The sequence below is a fragment of the Mustela nivalis genome, assembly GCF_964662115.1.
Source record: "Mustela nivalis genome assembly, chromosome: 6".
NCBI classification, from domain to species: Eukaryota; Metazoa; Chordata; class Mammalia; order Carnivora; family Mustelidae; genus Mustela; species Mustela nivalis.
Genome location: NC_139025.1, coordinates 126,379,871 through 126,400,472, shown reverse-complemented (window position 1 = coordinate 126,400,472; position 20,602 = coordinate 126,379,871). Strand labels below are relative to the sequence as shown.

Here is a 20,602-nt window from a genome sequence, read left to right as displayed (position 1 = left end):
CCCTAGGAATAAAGACCTATGAAATGATGGTGTTATACTAGCACTGTTTTGGAAACCCTAACAAATTAATGGTCTAAGCAATCATTAAGAACGGCTGCCAACATCAGAGACATTATTTGCCTTCTATTAGTCTCAACTTGATCAAACTTCTATGTCTAACCACCAAATTACAAGAAATCCAGAGAATGGGGAAATGTTAACTAATAGGAGGAGACATCAAAGTAAAGAACAAAGTAACAGGTCTCTTCAATAAATTTCATAGAAGAAAAAATACAATGGGTGGGAAAACCCATCAACTAAAAAATATTGCAAAGACGCAAAACAATTACTTACTCTATATGGAACGAATTCCTTTATATCCCGTGTAAACTGATAGTTAAGGAAATGTGAACTCTGAACATTTGATATTAGTGAATGGTTACGCTAGAGATGATGACATTATGTTGGCTGTGTTTTCAAAAACAGTCTTATTTTAGAAACATACACTGAAAGGATGAAATTATATCATGTCTGATATTTACTGCAAAGCGTTCTAGAGTGGAGAAGGTATAAATGAAACACAACAGACCATGAATTAGTTAGTTGTTGAATCTGGGTGATAGGTATGTGGGGTGGGGGCTTCATTAAACTCTCTTCTCTGGTTTTGCATAGGTAGGAAATTTTCCATAAAAATTTAAATAAATATAAAGGCTTTCTAATAAATAAACTACTTTCTGTTGGTTTTCTTTAGTCATTTACAATGTATTATTTTTGAGACAATATAAAACTATTCTGAGCCTATATAATGTATAGTGTTTTCAAGTTGAGCCTCTAAAATATTTCACTATGTAATTCAAATTTTGAGAAATGATACTGTCTTTTAAAAAAGAAATACAACTGTTACTCTTATAATTATTTGATAAACTGAAGGCTTTTTTAAAAGCCAAATCACTTTTCCTTCGAACTTCTCCAAGTGAATAATCCATTTTTTGTTTGGTTTGTTTCCAGATAACCTTTTTCATGCTGCTCTCTGCAGTGTGCGTAATGCTGAATTTGGCTGGTTCAATTCTCTCCTGTCAGAATGCTCAGCTAGTGAACTCCCTAGAAGGCTGTCAGTTGGTGAGTAATGAAATGCAAACCTTTTGAAAAAGGTCACAGGCTTTGATTTTGCCTGAAAGTAATTTTAAAAAATAAATTTTATTATATCCTTGGATTTAGTCTGATGTTTTATAATTGTATAGGGAATTTGAGTTAAGTTGGTTCATTTCTAAACATTATCTCAAATTAAAACTCAGCCTACTTGTAAGTCAGTTACTAAAAGGGTATTTCTCAGGATCACGGCGTAGTGCTTTTAGAGCAAATGTCTTTAGCAAAGATTATATTTTGGCATTTGTGGCATTGATTTTTGTCCCCACTGAATTTTTAAAAATCAATTGTGTAAGTTGATTGTAAGTGCCATGATACATATGAGCTTGATAATGGGTGCATCAAAACAACTTAGTTCACTTTTTTTTTTTTTTTTCAATTCAAAAAGTAGATTATCTTTTAGATCTAGGAGAATGGTAGACAGTGTTTTGTGTACTTTGTAAGGGATCAATAAATGCTTTGTGGGATAGAAGCTTCATTCCATATCATGACTTAGCTCCTGGGACCAAGATATGTGCTTCCAGGTGGGGCAATCACATTTGTTAAGGAGCGTGGGGGTTATATAGTTTGACTCCCGATAGGATCATGGCTGCTAGATGCGAGATACTGGTATTTGTTGATCAATCTTGGAGACTACACAGTTACCTTTTAGAGCCATTCTCTTTCACAGCTGCCTGTGCACTTGCTGGGCCTGGGGCTGTTACTTCTGAGAGGTCAGGGGCTATCCTGAATTACCCAAAGCTTCTCCATAGCAGAGCCATGCTTCTTTTTCTTGTGGCCATGCCATTTGGGTTCAGAGGAGCAGCTGTTGGGAAGCCTGCTGCTCTCTCCAGTTTTTATCTACCCAGGCTAGAAGGACTAGGGTCCCTTGGTTCAGTTTCAATGCAGAGGCAGCTACTGAGTTCCAAAAACTAACTGTGAGAGCTTCAGCTTGCTACTTACTTTCTGTTCAGCTGACCTAGACCACACTGATCAAATTTCATCCAGTTAGGATGTACAGAGTATCCTTGATGTACTGCAGTATTGCTCATGAAGGCTAAGAATTGATACAACCTGGAGCCCTACCACCCTCAGGAAGGATGACATGCCAACTTCTATCCCTAACTGAGCCAGCCTCCTTGTTCCTAAATACTAGGTGCTGTGGATATCCTAACATCTGGCAACTAGCAAGGGACTGGCCATTTCCCCCCGCCCCCGACCCCAAGGCTCATACTTGGCCAGTAATTTCCGAGCAAGATCAGTGTGGTCACTTGCTGAGGTGTAGCGTGAATAGTAGAGAGAGTAGGGGATTTGGACTCAGTGAATCAGGATGAAAATCATGGCTTTATAACCCCGTAGTTAATGACTTAGAACAAATCACCTTCCCTGTCTCAGCTTTACTTCTGTTTCCTATTAAGAGTAGATATTGCCTGCCCTGAGCTTTTCCTAAGATAAGATAGGATTCATAAAATGCACAAAAGTATACTCCTTTCCTGTTACAAAAAAAATATGTAATTACTACAGAAAATTCAAAAAGGAAAATGCACTTTATTACTATGTTTATTATGTCCTTCCTGTATTTTCTGTGCATAATAGGTGTGTATGAGTATGTATGTGCATGTATACATAACATGTGCGTATTTAACATACATTTATTTATTTATTTTTTTGCTTTCATTAATTTTTTATTTTTTATAAACATATATTTTTATCCCCAGGGGTAAGGGTCTGTGAATCACCAGGTTTACACACTTCACAGCACTCACCAAAGCACATACCCTCCCCAATGTCCATAATCCCACCCCCTTCTCCCAAACCCCCTCCCCCCAGCAACCCTCAGTTTGTTTTGTGAGATTGAGTCACTTATGGTTTGTCTCCCTCCCAATCTTTAACATACATTTAAATGTGCTGAACTCTCCATGCAGTTTTGCAATTTGATTTTTTATTGGTTGTGAACATTATGTATAATTTAGTATATTACATATATTATGTTATATATATTATAATATAATAATACTTTAAATTCTTTTCTACAACTTTAAGTGTAGTGGCTGCTCTGTATGGATGAATATAGCATTATTTATTTAACCAATGTCTGCTTTTTGCATGGATGAAGGTTGCCACGGTCCCTACACAAAATATTTTTACAGCTCCTAGAAGTGAACTTGCTTGATCATGAGGAATCCACATCTTTAAAGCAGTTGATACATATTGACATACTGCCTGCTAAAAGAGTTCACCAATTTATAATCCCAATAGATGAGAATGGTGTTCTTGCTACACCCTTTGCTAGCACTGCAAATTCTTACTTTTTAAAGTTTATGCTAATTTAAAAGGTATAAAATGACATCATTGCTTTAATTTGAACTTCCTTGAATATTACCAATTATTTATAATTGCATTACATAAGTGTATATATGTACCTGCATGTATACATATATAGGTAATAATATATGGATATGAGTGTATGTACCGTTTATATTTCTCCTTCAGTGAGTTGATTATAACCTTTACCCATTTTTAGGGGTATTTATCTTAATGATTTGTAAGAACTCTTTATAAATGCAATTATGTAATTCATTTATATAATAATTATACATACATAAATTTATATGTGTATATGCATATATGCAACATATATGTATGTATATATGTGTGTGAGTATATATATGTGTGTGTGTGTATATATATATATATATATATATATAAAACAGAAGAAATATAACTATAAAACATAGAGGAAGTATAGTTATATTTCCTCTATGAACTGATTGAGGCTTTTACCCATTTTTAGATTTTTTTTAAGATTTAACTATCTTGCTGACTTTTAGGAGATCTTTACATTTTATGGTTTTGAGTCCTACAGCTTGTATTCGTCAAATATACTTCCTGGATTATTATTTGCCTTTTAGTTTTAGTGCATTTAAATCTATGAATGTTTTCCTTTGTGGTCTTATCTTGGAACCAGTAAAAAGACATTCTTTCCAAGATCAAGTTACTTTCCCCCTTTTTAAAAATATAGTTAACTCTTTCATATTCTGGAATTTATTTAAAGAATTTAACTCTTCCCCAAAATGAGTACTAATTTTCCTGAAACAATTCCCCTGAATAACCTAATATTTCCATGATGATTTGACATGCCACCTGAATCCTAAGAGTTCTTTGATGGCAAAGCTACAGAAACTGACAAAGCCATAGCTATTTATTGCAAAGATGGCAAGTTCTGTAGAAAGACCAAGAGGGCTAAAGCTTAGACTTGGAAACTGGCTGGTTCTAAAGAGGTCTCTGTGGATGCAGAAGTGGGGGCCAGAGTAGGGGGCCTGCTGCAGGAACCCTCAACTCCCCAGGGTATTGTTCTGCAGAAGTAAACAATTCCAGTGTTTTTTTATTAATTAATTTATTCATTTATTTGACAGACAGATATCACAAGTAGGCAGAGAGAGAGAGAGAGAGGAGGAAGCAGGCTCCCTGCTCAGCAGAGTGCCTGATGCGGGGCTCGATCCCAGGACCCTGGGACCATCACCTGAGCCGAAGGCAGATGATTTAACCCACTGAGCCACCCAGGGGCCCCTCCAGTGGTTTTTAATCTCAGCTCATTTGCTCTAGAGTGAGAACCCAGAGAGAGAGCATTTAATTGGTCGGGGCAAGACAGATAGCTACTTAACTGTCCTGCCACACTGAATCCAAGGCGATTCAAGAGATAATCCTCAAAAACAAAGTTAGGTATTATTAGGAAGGGTTGAGGTAGGAGGAGGCAAAAATGTTTGGTGATTGAAAAACAACCAATATCTACTCTAGCTGTACATCTAGACTGATGTACACATGCAGACTGATGCTTACTTATGTCTATTTGCCTATGACTGAACTTTTCATTCTCCCCCCCTTCTAGGTTTGTTATTTTTATATTCCAGAGCTGTATTACTTTAATTACTTTAACTGTGTGTGTGTGTGTGTGTGTGTGTGTGTGTGTGTGTAGAGGGAAATATATATATATACACACACACACACATATATAAAGAGAGTCTATATGTATATATATATATTTATATGTATTTTATATTATATATATATATATATTTTTTTTTTTACAACTGGTAGGACAAGCCTTATCCACACCCCCATTCCAGATCTTTTTTTAAGATTTTATTTATTTGAGTGAGAGAGAGAGTGAGTTGGAGGGGGAGAGAATCTGAAGCAGACTCCACTCTGAGCACAGAGCCCCACATGGGGCTTGATCCTACAACCATTAGATCATGACGTGAGCTGAAACTAGGAATAAGAAGTTTCACCATCTGAGCCACACAGGCAGCCCCCATTCCAAACTTTAATCTACTTTTAAAAAATATAGAAGCTTAGTTTTCCAGAACAGTTTAAAATTTGGTGGTGGGGGGGTTTGTCAAGACTCAAAAGGAATAGATTTGAGAGTTGAACTGGAATCACATTAAAATTACAGATTGCCTTGGGAGAGAGTTGATGGGTTAACAATAGCATGTTTTCCCATTCAGGAGCATTGTTTGTGTTTTAGTTTCTCCAAATTGTTCTTGTAAATCCTTCAGTGCAGTTTTTGTTTTCCTTTATGTTATCTAGTACATTTCCATATCTGTATGTGTGTTTCTCTTTTTCCTATGCATAATTAAAAATTAACTCATATTCTCTCGTGTGTATATATATATTTTTCTATTCCAAACTCCCACCCCCTTCCAGGAATTTTTTGGAAGCCAGACATTTTGTACATTTATTTTGCATATTATCATTTTTACATACATGGGGAGTCTATGTGATACATCATTATTTAGGTGGCTTTTGTCAGCCAGCCCTGTGGCTTGGCAACATTTATGTGACAGCACTTGGAGATCTGCCCAGCTGTTAAATAAAGAGCAGCAGAGAATTCCACTGGATGGATGGATGCAGGATAATTTATTTAACCACCACTTAATGAAGGACAGGTTAGGGATGTTTCTAGTGTTCTGCTAAAACAAACATGGCAGAGAAGATTACCCTCTGTGCACATTAATTACTCAACCAATAGAATAGCTAGGGCTACTGCTGTGGGAACTGACCTGAGTGTAAAGGGAACAGTGGCCAACCAGAGAAGAAGGTACATGTAGACCTAGAGAAAAAATTACTAAGAGTGTCCTTTCAGTCAAAATCAGAGTGCACTTTAAATTTAGAATGTTATTCCTAAATTAACTTCCAAAGATAGGACGCCAGACTCTCACCAACAGGACTCAATTATCCAGACCCATGCAAACTTCTGTGTGTCATCAGAATTATATGTGGTCTTTGCCAATCTGCTAAAAGTATAAGATCTTAATAGTAACTTGCATTTCTTTAGTTAAAAGTGAAGTTAAGCATCTTCTACGTTTGTTTGGAAGGGATTTCTTTATTTGCTAATTGCCAGTTCATTTTTGTTGTCTATTTCTCTTTGAGGTTGTTGCTATTCATAATTGATTTATAAATGCACTTCCTCTATTAAGGAATCTGCTCACGGTCATATGTGTAACAGACACATATTTTTCATAGTTTGTCATTCATTTTTTTGCTTTTTTCAGTATTCTTTCTTGTGTGGAAATTTCATAAACTCAAATTGCTTAACTCGTGTATATATAAATCATATTTATATGATTTCTGGCTTATATGTTTTACCTAGAAAAGCATTTCCCCCTCCAAAATTATACAGAGTTTTCCCATTTTGCTCCCAGAATTTTAGGGCTTAATTTTTTAATATTTATGTATTTCATAGATCTTGCATTTATTTTGCTATAAATACCATTATGTTTTTACAGTTTTAAAAAATACACATGCAGACCATACATATTTCTTTTAAAGTTTAGTGCTAGATATTTTAAATAACTTGTTGCTCTGATGAGTGCATTTTTAAAAATTATTATTTTATATTGCAAGAGGTCCCTAGTGATATGTAAGACATTCAGTGATTTTTTATTATGTATATTTAATAGTATATGCCATTGAATGTACAATTAAGTCTTTTATTTATAGTCTGTCAGGAAAAGTAATTATAATATTGTCTCTGCTTTCCAGTGTTTGTACTTGTTATCCCAACTCATTATTTTGTCTAAAATTATCAAAATAACATTAGATATTAATGGTGTTTCATTGTCTACTTTTTGTTGCTGAATATAATTATTTACTTCAAATATGATGGTAAGAGATGGTTTCAAATAGCCATTTTGTAATGTTAAGGTGATGATGTTCTATTCATATTTTACTAAGAGCCCTTTAAAAATAAAATTGAAGTTAAGTTTTACCAAGTTTTATTGGACATCTGTTAAGATTATATATTTTTATTTTGATGTATTGGTATGATAAATTATATTAATAGATTCTCAAAATTAAGAAACATGGAACATAATTAGAATGAAATCCCCATAATCTTTGAAAATACTACTAGATTCTATCTGCTGATATTTATGATTTTTCATATTCATAAATGCAATTAATTTATAGTTTTCATTTTTCTCCTACCCTTCCATACTTTGTTTCTGGAGTATAGCAATTTCATAATTTAATTTTTCAATTTCAGATTTTCATAATTTCACTTATGAAGTTCAACCATTCCATTTAGTTGAATAAATGAAATCTAAGGAATTTTCCATTACTTGATGGATATTGACACCTAAATGTGTAATTCCCTAGTCCAGCACTATTTTATCAAATAGTTATTTGACATAGTTTTCCAGCTTTTTTCTATTTCTTTCTAAGCTTTTGACAATTCTGTATTATTAACATTTTTTTCATTATATTGGCCTTTACATATTTATTAATATGAAGTAATGCATTGAATTGTCTTAAAAATACCTATACTAACATTATGTTATTTATTTTATTTGCATTCATACTGCTTTATATCGTCTATTTTGCTTCCTTTCTTTTGTATTTTTCCAGAAATGCAACTATTTTATTTATTTGATGCTTCAAACTATCAAAGAAATAGGTCCATTGAAAAATTTCAAAACTACAGAAGTATAAAAAGTCCTCTTTAATACCTTAGGTCAGCAGGTACCTTTATGGAAATTTCTGTGTATAAAATTGAGAAATAGCCTCATATCTAGTCTGTCTTTTGGATTCCTGCATTAGATTCTATGGATGCAATTTGTATACATTATTTAACAGGCCCCTAACTGCAAGGCACTTACATGGTCTCTAACTTCTAATGTCATGAATAATGCTGGAACTCATTGTCTTACAAATAAATCTGGGGACAAGTCTGTGTGTATTTATGTAGGACATTTTCTCAGATTTGCACTGATGGCCCGAAGGGTGAATGCATTACAACTTTTTATAGATACTGCCTTCCAGAAAGGGTTATATTAAAAAATGAAAATGTTTGCCAGTCTGAAGGACGAAGAATGAAATCTCATTATTTTAATTTGTATACCCTGGTTATCAGGGAGATTGAGCTTTTTTTCATAGAAGAAGAATTGAACATATAGGTAGGTATCTTTGGAAAGAATTGAGATCTGTGTAAAGATCAAGTCTTCTTATCAAGAAAGGGATTCTTTCACTCCTGTTTTCAGGTCTTTCGTGTCTTGAAGGAAGTCTTACAACTTCCTTCATAAAGGGCTTAAACATTTTATATTAACTTTTTTTCTAGTTTTTTTTCAGTTTTTGATGCTAATGTTGAGGGTATTTTTCTTTATTATTTTTTATAATTGCTTATTGCTATAATATAGGAAAACTATTGATTTTTTAAAAAATTAAACTTTTCATTTTGAGATAATCATGGGTTTGGAAACAGTTGCAAGAAATTATATGGAGAGATCTGTGTAGCTTTTCCCAGTTTCCCCCATTGCTAGCATGTTACTGGGTTACTTTACACTGTTAACAGTCAAGATGCAGAACGTTCCTACCACCATAAAGGTCCCTCATGTTGTTTTCATGACCATACTTCCCTTCCACCCCAACTCCCTTCTTAACCACGGGCAACCACTAGTCCCTTAGAATACTCCGTTTCTATTACTTTCTTTTTTTTTTTTTTTTTTTTTTTTTTTTAGTTTCCAAAATGTTACATAAGTGGAATCGTACAGTATGTAACCTTTTGGAATTGGCTCTTTTCACTCAGCATAATCCTCTGGAGATTCATTCAGGTTGCTGCTACATACCAGGAGTTTCTTCCTATTTCCTCCGTGGAGCAGGATTCCACTGTAGGGATATACTACAGTTGGCTTAACCATTTTTAACCATTTACCTGTGGGAGGACGTCTGCACTAATTCCATTTTCTGACTATCACAAATAAAGCTGCTGTGAACATTGACGTTAAGGTTTTGTGTGGACATAATTTATTTCTTTGAGATAAATGCCCAGGAGTACAATTGCTGGGTTGTACGACAGACACCTGTTTAATTTTTTTGAGACCTGCCATGCTGTTTTCTGGGTTGTCAATATCATTTTACTTTCCCGCCAGTAGTGTACGAGAGCTCCAGTTTCTCTGCATCCTCACCAGCATTGGAGGTTGTCACCTATTTTCACTTGAGCCATTCTCATGCTTTGGAGTGATGTCTTGTGATTTTAATTTGTGCTTCCCTGATGAATAACAGTGGCAAACAGCTTTTCCTTCGGTGTAGTGTCTGGTCACATCTCATATCTTTTACCCATTTTTTTATACTGTTGAGATTTAGGATTTCTTTACATTCTAGATACTAGTCCTTCATTGAAGATGGACTTTGCAAATGTTTAACCCAGTTTACAGTTTGCCTTTTCATCCTCTTAATGGGGTCTTTGGCAGAGCAAAAGTTTTTAATTTTGATGAAGTCTAATTTATCAATTTTTGCTTTTATGGATCATGCTTTGGGTGTTAAGTGTAAGAATTCTTTACCTACCTATTAATTTAGCTATCCTATTAATGGTTTTCTCCTGGGTGAGGACAAGAGTTGGCACTTCCCCAGCCTCCATGGGCCTCCACTGGTACCTGCCTGGCTGGGAAGGGTGGGTGGGAATGCCTCATCACTGATCCCCAGGTGGCTTATATTGACATGGGGTGGGGAGGTGGCCTCATGATTGCTATGTGGTGACCACTTGACCTGAGGGAGGAGAGATGGCACCTCCTATTGCCCAATGAGGTGGAAGCCCAAGCTCTCCATGTGGTCTCCCTCAACGTCGTGGGAGTTGGGGGTGGCTGGGGGCGGGTGCTCTCTGTCTTCATCTCCAGCTACAGGATCCATGAGGCAAAAAGAAAACCCAGGAAACTCATTGCTTTTCCCTTCCCTGGGTTCTGAGGTTCCTAACCAGTCTGTCTTTATACTTTCTAGTCTTTTGATATACATTTGATACATAATATCCAGGGTTTTCCTAGTGGTACTTAGAGGGATAGAAAAAGATTCACCTCTCTTTCCAGAAGGAGAAATGCTATTAATTTTTGTTTGTTTTCTAGAACTTCTTTATTCAATCTAAAAGTTTTTCTAGGGTATCTTTTTTTGTCCATATGGACTGCCCTGTAGCTGTGAAAGTAAGAGTGTTGTCCCTTTATGATGTATATTTACAGCTTGTGTATTTTTTCTTGGCTTTTTACACTGATGCAGTTTTCAGTTGGCATTCAGTAGCCTGCAATGAAGTAGGCTTGTAATCTGACCATTGAGCTTCATAGAAAGACACAGGGGAGGAGACAGAACAGAGGGAAGGGAGAGAATCTTCCCATCATCAGGAGGCTCAGCAGCTTCCCTTGCCCATCATCTTCCAAGCTGTGTACTGCTATCCCAGAAGTTCAGGTTCTACTCTGACTCTAAGAAGCCTTTTTTAATAATATAATAATATATAATATAATAATAAAATATATAATGTAATGTAATAATATATAATAATATATAAAATATAATTTTTATAAAAATATAATTTTTATAAGAATACAATTTTTATATAATAATATATATATATATATAATATAATTTTTATAACATGTTTGTAGCCAGAAGCCAAGTCCTGCCTACCAATGCAGAGCTTTCCTGATCAGTTGGACTCCTGCAAGGGCGATTGAGGCAGACAGAGCATTTCCACCTCGATCTATAGTGTCCAAGAAAGCAGGGACTAAATAAGTTAGAATTTACAGGTCACTGTCCCAGGGAAATCTGGATCAGACCAAACCCTGTGTCATCTGTTAATTCCCAATCCCAATGAGGATTTACAAGGGGAAAAGTTTGACTAATAAAAGAGACCTTTTTAATACCACATTTTTTGGCTGACTTTCAAGCTGGTTCAAAGTGAATGGGGTTGACCCAAGGAGTCACCATTTAGCCTAATGTTTGCTGTCAGCTTACGAGAAAGGTGCCCTTAATAACTCACGGCACTTCCATCTTGCCTGGCTCTCTTAAGATTTTTATTTTAATCAAGAATGCATGTAAATTTTATCATCATCTTTCAACATCTGTGAAGCTGATCATACAGCTTTCCCCTTTTAGTTTATTAATGTCGTGATTTGCATTAATAGATTTCCTAATGCTGAACCAGCTTTGCATTATGGAAATAGGCCCTCCTCGGTCCGGGGCGCTTCTGAGGCATACATATTATGTGGCTTTCAAATTGCTAATATTTTATTGAAGCGTTGTATGCCTAAATTCATACTTGAGATTGACCCAAAATTTACCTTTAGCCACAGCCTTGTCCAGTTTTTGAATTGGAATCATTTGGCCTGCCTGGAATGAACTTGGAAGCATGTGGTTTAATCTGTGTCCTGAAACCATTGAAAAATAACCTAGGAATTATGCCAGTTTGTTACATTTTGGGGAGTGGATTTGACTTCTTTTAAATATTTTTATAGGTTCATTGTGTTATTTATGTTGTTTGGGGTAATTTTTGTTAATATGTATCTTTCTAAAATTGTGTATTTCATCTGTTGTATTGTTAGAAATCTAAAGGTCATGTTCTTTTCTAATTAAAAGATAAATTTTTAGCAAATCTGTAGACATAGCAAGTAAATTCATGGTTGCCTAGGGCTGGAAGGCATGAAGGAAAATGGGGACATTGGCAGAGTTTAAGGTTTATTTTTGGAGTGATAAAAATGTCCTAAAATTGACTGTGGCTCTACAGCTCTGTCAAGATACTAAACACTAATGAATTGTCAGCTTTACGTAAGTAGGTGAATAGTGTGTGGTTTATACCTCAGCAAGGCTGTTATCATTTTAAAAACCTTTTGGTTGATGTCTTCTCTGATTTTTTTTTTTAAGATTTTATTTATTTATTTGACAGAGATCACAAGTAGGCAGAGAGGCAGGCAGAGAGAGAGGAGGAAGCCGGCTCCCCACTGAGCAGAGAGCCCGATGTGGGGCTCAATCCCAGGACCCTGAGATCATGACCTGAGCCAAAGGCAGAGGCTTAACACACTGAGCCACCTAGGCACCCCTCTTCTCTGATTTCTAAAGCTAAAATGTTTCCTCTCCTTTGATTCAAAGTTTATCTTTTTTAAAAATTGTTTTCCCTCAAAGAACCAGCTGCTAGTTTTCTTAAGATTACTCTTTTGAGTTGTTTTGTTGACCGTGCTTTATTTTATTAACCTCTTCTACTTTCCCAAGGAATAATTTGTTCATTTGCTCCCTTTCATAGTTGAGACACAAAGGTACACAGTGGTGTCATCGAGTCTCACTGAATAACAATGAAATTAGAACTTTAATTTTGCCTTGCTGTTTAAGCATTCATTAAATTTATGTTCCTAACTTTCTAGGTACCTGGACATTTTTTTTTCCTCTGTTATCCTTTTACTGTTAACTTCTAATACTACGGCATGAGAGTGTGTGTCTTCTAACTATGTGTGTGTGTGTGTGTGTGTGTGTGTGTGTCTGGGTATTTTCCCAGTGTGTTGGATTCAAATCCATTCATAAATTTTTGTATGAAGAGCTTCTTAAAGTATAAATTCAATCATATGCTTTCCATTGAACGTAAAATGCTGTGCAGAAAGGCCTCCTTGTGGCCTGTGAGTTCTTTGATCTGGCCCCTCCTGCTTCCTATTCCTTTGGAGCCCTCCTGCCCTGCTCCTCCTCCATGCAGCCTCTTGTGATGTCCTGCCCCAGCTCCCCATTCTTTCTCTAAGCGCCCCCTTCTCTGTTCTGCTACAGCTTCTTGTGGTGGTCCTTAAATCCCCCCACCCTCCCGTAGAGCTTACCCTGGTATGACTCCCTTCCCCACCGCTTCTTAATATGGTGGACCCCCATAGTCCCCACGCTGTCCCTGGGCTTTCCCTCTCCTTCCCCCAGCTTTCCTGGGATGCTCCCCACACTGCTCTGTCCCAGCCAGGGGAGATCCAGGCTCTTTATCCCTTGGGGCTGCTCCTGTGGGCTGTGTCCTCTGCACGGGAGGTTCCTCCTCATCCTCTAGATTCCAGAGTAGGTGGCATGACCACAGAGAGGTCTTCCTGGATCACCCTATCTGAGAGGCCCCCCACCTGTGTTCGTCTTTCCTAAGGGCATTCTCTTTTCCTCCAGAGACTGGCCTCTCTACCCATCATTTCCTACTTGGCAAGGCAGCAGACGGGAAAACCCACATCTGGGTTCGGTTTGTCATAGGTCCAGGGCCTGGTGCCATTCCTGGCCCAGAGCGCGTGTGAGTGAGTGAGTGAGTGAGTCATCAAGCAGTGAATGTCTCCCCGTTGCTCTTTTCCTAAGAGCCCCCAAGGAAGGTAAAAAAAATCATTTTGGGATTTTAAGTCAACACGCCCTTTTAGGTTAATTACAAGGAAAAGCACTGTTGGTTTTCGAAAGCCTTTTAAAATGCCTCATCACGTTTTGTTTCATTTGACACTGCTTGTACAATAAATGATGACAGCATCAGACTTTCATTTAAAAATCTTTGGGCCCGGGGCGCCTGGGTGGTTCAGTGGGTTAAGCCTCTGCCTTCGGCTCGGGTTGTGATCTCAGGGTCCTGGGATCGAGCCCCGCATCGAGCCCCGCATCGGGCTCTCTGCTCAGCGGGGAGCCTGCTTCCCCCTTTCTCTCTGCCTCTCTGCCTACTTGTGGTCTCTGTCTGTCAAATAAATAAATGAAATCTTAAAAATCTTTGGGCCCTTCTTTTTTCGGTTCATCCTGCAGAGTTTCTGGATTTCATTTCACACTTTTCTTGCTTTTTTTAAGGAATGTATGTTTGTATGGAACGGCACTTGCTGCACAATGTTACATTGGTTTCAAGTGTACAACACAGTGATTGACAACTCTGTATGTTGTTTCTTACATCGCTTTTCAATGAAAGCATAACAGAATGCTCTTCAAATGCAGATCATCATAATGTGATGCATTATGTGTGTTGATAAGTGTTTTGTCTTAAATGAAAAGATGCTGTTTTCCTTTTTTAATGTGAAATAAAATATTAATAGTTCTTATTATAGAAGATGTAAGCAATACATAAATTAGGATAAAAATGAAAGTTCTTTTCTCACTCTCTGCCTCCCACTCCCTGCCACCCTGCATGATTACTTTATGACCCATCAAATCTCTTTGTGTGCATATATATTAATGAGCCATCTATGTGTACACGTGTATGCACAGAGAGGTTTTTTATTATAGGTTTTTAAAAAGGTTTTTTATTTATTAGAGAAAGAGAGCAGGAGCATGGGGGGCAGGCACAGAGGAAGAGGGAGAAACAGACTCCCCACTGTGCGAGGAGCCTGATGCAGGGGCTCCATCCTAGGACCCTGGGATCATGACCGGAACCAAAGGCAGACGCTTAATCGACTGAGCTACCAGGCGCCCCTCATATATATATTTTTAAATAAACTTACATACTTTTGTCTCATTTCCCTACTCAATGATATTATTTCACACATTACTGTGGAAATACACAATTGACCCTTGAACAGCATACGTTTGTTTATACATGGATTTTATTTGATAGATTCAGTACTGTAAATGTACTTTCTCTTCTTTGTGATTTTCTTAATAACATCTTTTCTCTAGCTTATTTTATTATAAGAATACAATATATCATTCATAGAACATATAAAATATGTGTTAATAAACTGTTCCTATTATTGGTGGGACTTCTGGTCAACAGTAGTAGTAAAGTTTTGGGGAAGTCAAAAGTTCCCCATTTGGGGGATTTGGGGCTTTGTGGGGGGTATTGGCACCCCTAACACACATGTTGGTCAACTATATCAAGGGGGTCCCTCCTTCTTTTAAAGGCAGCTTTGTGCATTGCCCCGTAGTGTGCCATGTTCATCTGTGCTCAGAGGCAGCAAGTTCATGTCCATTGTTTTGCTATCACAGATGTGACCAGAATGAACTGCATTTTTTTTTCCTTGTTTTTGGTAAATTTAAACATAGTCAGGTACACATTTTTTTTAAGAAGACAAACAATCTCTGTTTCCTCTGTTTCCTATTCAGTATTCCTATTTTTCCTATTCAGTATTGCCACAGAAACTAGAAATTTAAGTGCAAGAGTTCATAAAAAGTATATTTTTACTCATTTTAATATGTATTTAGGTATAAGCTTGAAATGTGCTCTTTGATATTTTTTATGCAAAGCTAGTACTAATTGTTATGCAATGATTGCTTTCTTGAGCACTTACTATGTTGAAGGCACTGCTCTGAGCACATTATATATGTTCATTCATTTTCTCCTGACAGCTGTGAAGAGGGGACAGGTGCTATTTAATCTCCACTTTGCAGGTAAGGAAATTGAGACCTTGGGAGTTAAGTCATAGAGCTAGCAGGTGCTGGCATCAGTCATCCTGTGCTCGTAACCACGGGCAAATCATGAAAACAGTTCTTTTTTTCACATAGCATTTTAACTTTAGAATAGTACTTATAGTTAAAAATGAAAAAGGATAAGAAACAACAGACAGTGGAAGTAAAGAATATGCCTCCTTTAATTTTGGTCATAGTCAGTCATTGAAAACATGGGAAATCCTTTCCTGTACAGAGAAGAATTTCAAGGAACCTAAACCATAACTTATATGTCAGGGCAAAGAAAAGTGAAAGCAGTGTGTAGTTTCGTAAGAAATGGGAGCTCTTCTCCAGCCACATCAAGCATGTATCTTTCCCTGTAAGTAAACAGTAACATGAGTATGTTGTGTTCACCCAGGACTATACCACCGTTTTTCTGACCTTAAGTCCTTTTTAATTAGATTCATCACACTGCAGAGACAGTGCGATCTATCCTTGTCAGCTGGAGAGCCTGGCTATCCCTGATCCTGCTGTGCCTGTTATCTGCACACTAATTGGACATCTCTAGTGTCTGCCCAGGTTTTGTGTTATGTACCTATAACCCCAAGAACAAAGTAAAATGTTGGCCTCAGGAGATATGACACCTGGGCAATTGTTTTGATGGGAAGCAGATCACTACCTTCTTCTTCCTTGTATGTTTGTATTTCTCTTTGGAGAGCTTGATTTCAGGCTCCCCCTCATGCGTGCCTCCCAGGTATGATGCATGATTTCTGGTGGGTGAAGCCAGAGGACAGCCTCTTTTTCTTAAAGTAATGAGCAAAGAATATTTCACAGAACCCAGGAGAACAGGGGATGAAAGAAAAGCATTTCGTAGCAAAGGAAGAAGGCATGATGCATTTGAGAATTATAATTTCCACCTTATCCTACTTCTAAGTCCACCGAGGAGATACAGAAGGGATGATGATTTTCCTAGGAACTGATTCCTTCATTTGGATGCAGAAGTAGCTCCTGAAGGAAGGGTATGCTGGATGTTACTAAAGCACATGAAGCAAAAACTGACATAATGAAACAGTTGATTCAACAATAATAGTTGGAAGCTTCATCACCACCTTTTAAATGATGGATAGGAAACCTAAACAAAAGATCAGCAGGGAAGAAGAAAATTTGAACAGCACGCTAGCCATTTGGGAGAATGGCTTATTAAATGATCAGATTTTGTGATCTGGCTGTAGCTATTATTAAAAATTAACTGATATAAATTACAATTAAATACATTCTACTAAAAACAAGATAACATATTCAACATTCACCACTTTTTAAAAATAAATACATTTATTTACATAGCATTTTAACTTTAGAATAGTACTTATAGTTAAAAAAAGAAAAAAAGGAAAAGAAACAACAGACAGTGGAGGTAAAGAATATGTCTCCTTTAATTTTGGTCATACTCAGTCATTAAAAACATGGGAAATCCTTTCCTGTATAGAGAAGAATTTCAAGGAACCTAAACCATGACTTATATGTCAGGGCAAAGAAAAGTGAAAGCAGTGTGTAGTTTCGTAAGAAATGGGAGCTCTTCTGCAGCCACATCAAGCATGTGGTCTTGAGGTTTTTTACATTCATTACATCCTTTATGATAGAAATACTGTATTATGTGTATATTAGTGGGTTTCTCCAGAGAAGCACAACCAGTGGGAGATAAGTATCAACCCTCAGACAACACAGGTTTGAACTGCATGGGTCCATTTATACATGGATTTTTTTTTCATACAGTACAGTACTGTAAATGTATTCTCTCTACCTTGAAATTTTCATGATAGTATTTTCTTTTCTCTGTCTTACTTTATTGCAAGAATAGTCTGTAATACATATGACATACAAAATATGTGTTAATCAACTGTTCATGTTATTGGTAAGTCTTTCAGTCCAACAGTAGGCTATTAACAGTTAAGTTTTGGGGGAATCAGAAGTTACGTGCAGATTTCCAACTGTTCAGGGTGTCAGCGCCTATAACCCCTGCAGTATTGAAGGTCAACACATATATACATGCATACCTGTGCAGAAAGAAAGATTAATTTATTATGTATGTGAAATTTATTGTATATGAAGAGACTTGTTATGAGGAATTGGCTCACCTGATTGTGGAGGCTGGGAAGTCCCATGATCTACTGGGAGGCTGGGAAGTCCCATGATCTACTGTCTGCAAACCACAGACCCAGGGAAAGCCAGTAGTATCATTCAGTCTGAGTCCGAAGACCTGAGAAGCAGGGGAGCCTACAGTGTAAACCCCAGTCCAAGGACCAGAGAAGGTGAAGTAGGATGTCCCAGCTCAACAACGAGGCAGGAAAAAAGGGACAAATCCCTCCTTCCACGTTATGTTCTATTCCAGCAGTCAGTGGATTGGATGATGTCCACACACATTGGGAAGGACAGTCTACTGAGTCCCTGATTCAAATGCTAATCCTACCCAGAAATAGCCTCACAGACCCAGAAATAATGTTTAATCTGGGCACCTCGAGCTGATGTGTAAAATTAACCATCCTATGTGTGCTTCTGTGCTTCTCCTCATAGTTCTGCTTCCCCTGATGTCTTGTTGGTAGCTGGAAATTGGCCATGGCGGGAGTAGGGCTTTTTTTTTTTTTTTTTTTTTTTAAATCATGTTGCTTTTACTAAAACATTGAATTCTCTTTCTTGGAACGCTTATTTAGAATGTTAAACATCCATGTGTTTGAACTTTTACCGTTTTAAAGTCATAATTATAGTTTATCAGACACAGAAAGATGATCAGTCTGTCTCGGTTCTTGCTGATTTTATTTAGCACTTCAGTGTTAATTTGAGTAAGGTATCTTAGAAATCAGCAAAGACTAAAAATCAGGGCTTTATCTGTTAGCTTGCTGATTCACGTATAGGCTGTTTTGTTTTGTTTTGTTTTGGGGGGGAGGATAAATAGTAAATATTTCAGGCTTTGTAGGGCAGATGATGTCTGTTGCAACTATTCCATTCTGCCACTGTAGCCCAAAAATCAGTCATAGACTATAAGTCAATGAATGGGTATGGCTGTGTTGTGATAAAACTATATTAAACCAGGCCATGGGCTGGATTTGCCTCATGCACGATAGTACTCCAACTCTGGGTTGGAGTTAGAAAGAATAGAATTAAGGAAGTAGTGGAAAAAACATTAGTAGTGCAGATTAAACATAAAAGTGTGTTGTGTCTATAGCCATTACATTGAATATAGCACAAAAAGATGAGGACATATACACTATGGAGTATTATGCCTCCATCAGAAAGGACGAATACCCAACTTTTGTAGCAACATGGACGGGCCTGGAAGAGATTGTGCTGAGTGAAATAAGTCAAGCAGAGAGAGTCAATTATCATATGGTTTCACTTATTTGTGGAGCATAACAAAAAGCATGGAGGACATGGGGAGTTAGAGAGAAGGGGGTTGGGGTAAATTGGAAGGGGAGGTGAATCATGAGAGACTATGGACTCTGAAAAACAATCTGAGGGGTTTGAAGTGGCGGGGGGGTGGGAGGTCGGGGTACCAGGTGGTGGGTATTATAGAGGGCAGGGATTGCATGGAGCACTGGGTGATGTGAAAAAATAATGATACTGTTATGCTGAAAATAAATAAATGAAAAAAAAAAAGATGAGGACATATTCTTCTACTATCCAAAAGTAGTTATATGATTTAGCAAAGAAGTTGCTCATGTCAGGTAAAGCTCCAAAGGTCTTTGTTATTTTGCTTTCATCGAATCAGCTAACTTATACAAAAGTGACAATCGGGCATTTATTCGTAAGCTGATTTATTTGAGTAATAAAAATAGATAATGAATTTTGCAAGAAATAGATAATGAATAATGGATAAAAATGGATAATGAATTTTGCTACAGATAAGAGGGATAATTTATAATGATTAAAATATCTACACAACAGTAAGATATGATAGTTTTAAACATGTATGTGCCAAATGACAAAACACTAAAACATATGAAGCAAAAGAACTGACATAATGAAACAGATGATTCAACAATAATAGTTGGAAGCTTCAACACCAGGCTTTACAATGATGGATAGGACAAGTAAACTAAAGAGCAACAGGAAAGAAGAAAATTTGGACAACACTCTAGACCTTACACATATTTATAACACACAGTGCCTGACAGCAATGGACTCTATATTCTTCTCAATTGCATATGGAACATTCTCCAGGATAGAACATGTGCTAGACCATAAGCTTAATAAATTCAAATGGACAGAATAATACAAAGCATGTTCTCTGACTATAGTGGAGTGAAATTAGAAACCAATAGTCCAAAAAAGAAAAAAAAAAAAAAGAAGTGGAAATTAAATAACACTCCTTATAATTGGGTAAAAAAAAAAAAAAAAAAAAAAAAAGACATCAACAGGGAGATCAGAAAAACCTTAAGGCTGAATGAAAGTGAATAAATAACATACCAAAACTTAGGGGATGTAGCTAAAGCAGTGCTTAGAGGGGAATTTATAGTTGTAAATGCTTAGAAGAAAGATACCAAATCAGTATCTAATTTTACATATTAAAACACTGGAAAAAGAGGGAGAAACCAAATCTAAAGCAAGTGGAAGTAAGGAAATAATAAAGATTAGAGCAGAGCGGCGCCTGGGTGGCTCAGTGAGCTAAGCCGCTGCCTTCGGCTCAGGTCATGATCTCAGGGTCCTGGGATCGAGTTCTGCATCGGGCTCTCTGCTCAGCAGGGAGCCTGCTTCCCTCTCTCTCTCTCTGCCTGCCTCTCCGACTACTTGTGATTTCTCTCTGTCAAATAAATAAATAAAATCTTAAAAAAAAAAAAGATTAGAGCAGAAATTCATAAGGGGGAACAAAGGAAATCAGTAGAGAAAATCAACAAAACCAAAT

The 20,602-nt window shown here is 36.9% G+C and overlaps 1 protein-coding gene across 3 annotated transcripts in view; it reads left to right on the top strand.

Annotated features, from left to right (window-relative positions):
• The window catches only part of ENTREP2 (endosomal transmembrane epsin interactor 2), a 476,311-nt gene that overhangs the window by 353,611 nt on the left and 102,098 nt on the right, over window positions 1–20,602 (top strand). For all 3 annotated transcript variants that reach the window (XM_082736655.1, XM_082736654.1, XM_082736656.1), the window contains exon 3: window positions 988–1,098. In XM_082736655.1, coding sequence (XP_082592781.1) covers window positions 988–1,098 — 111 coding nt within the window. The remainder of the gene's footprint in view (window positions 1–987; window positions 1,099–20,602) is intronic.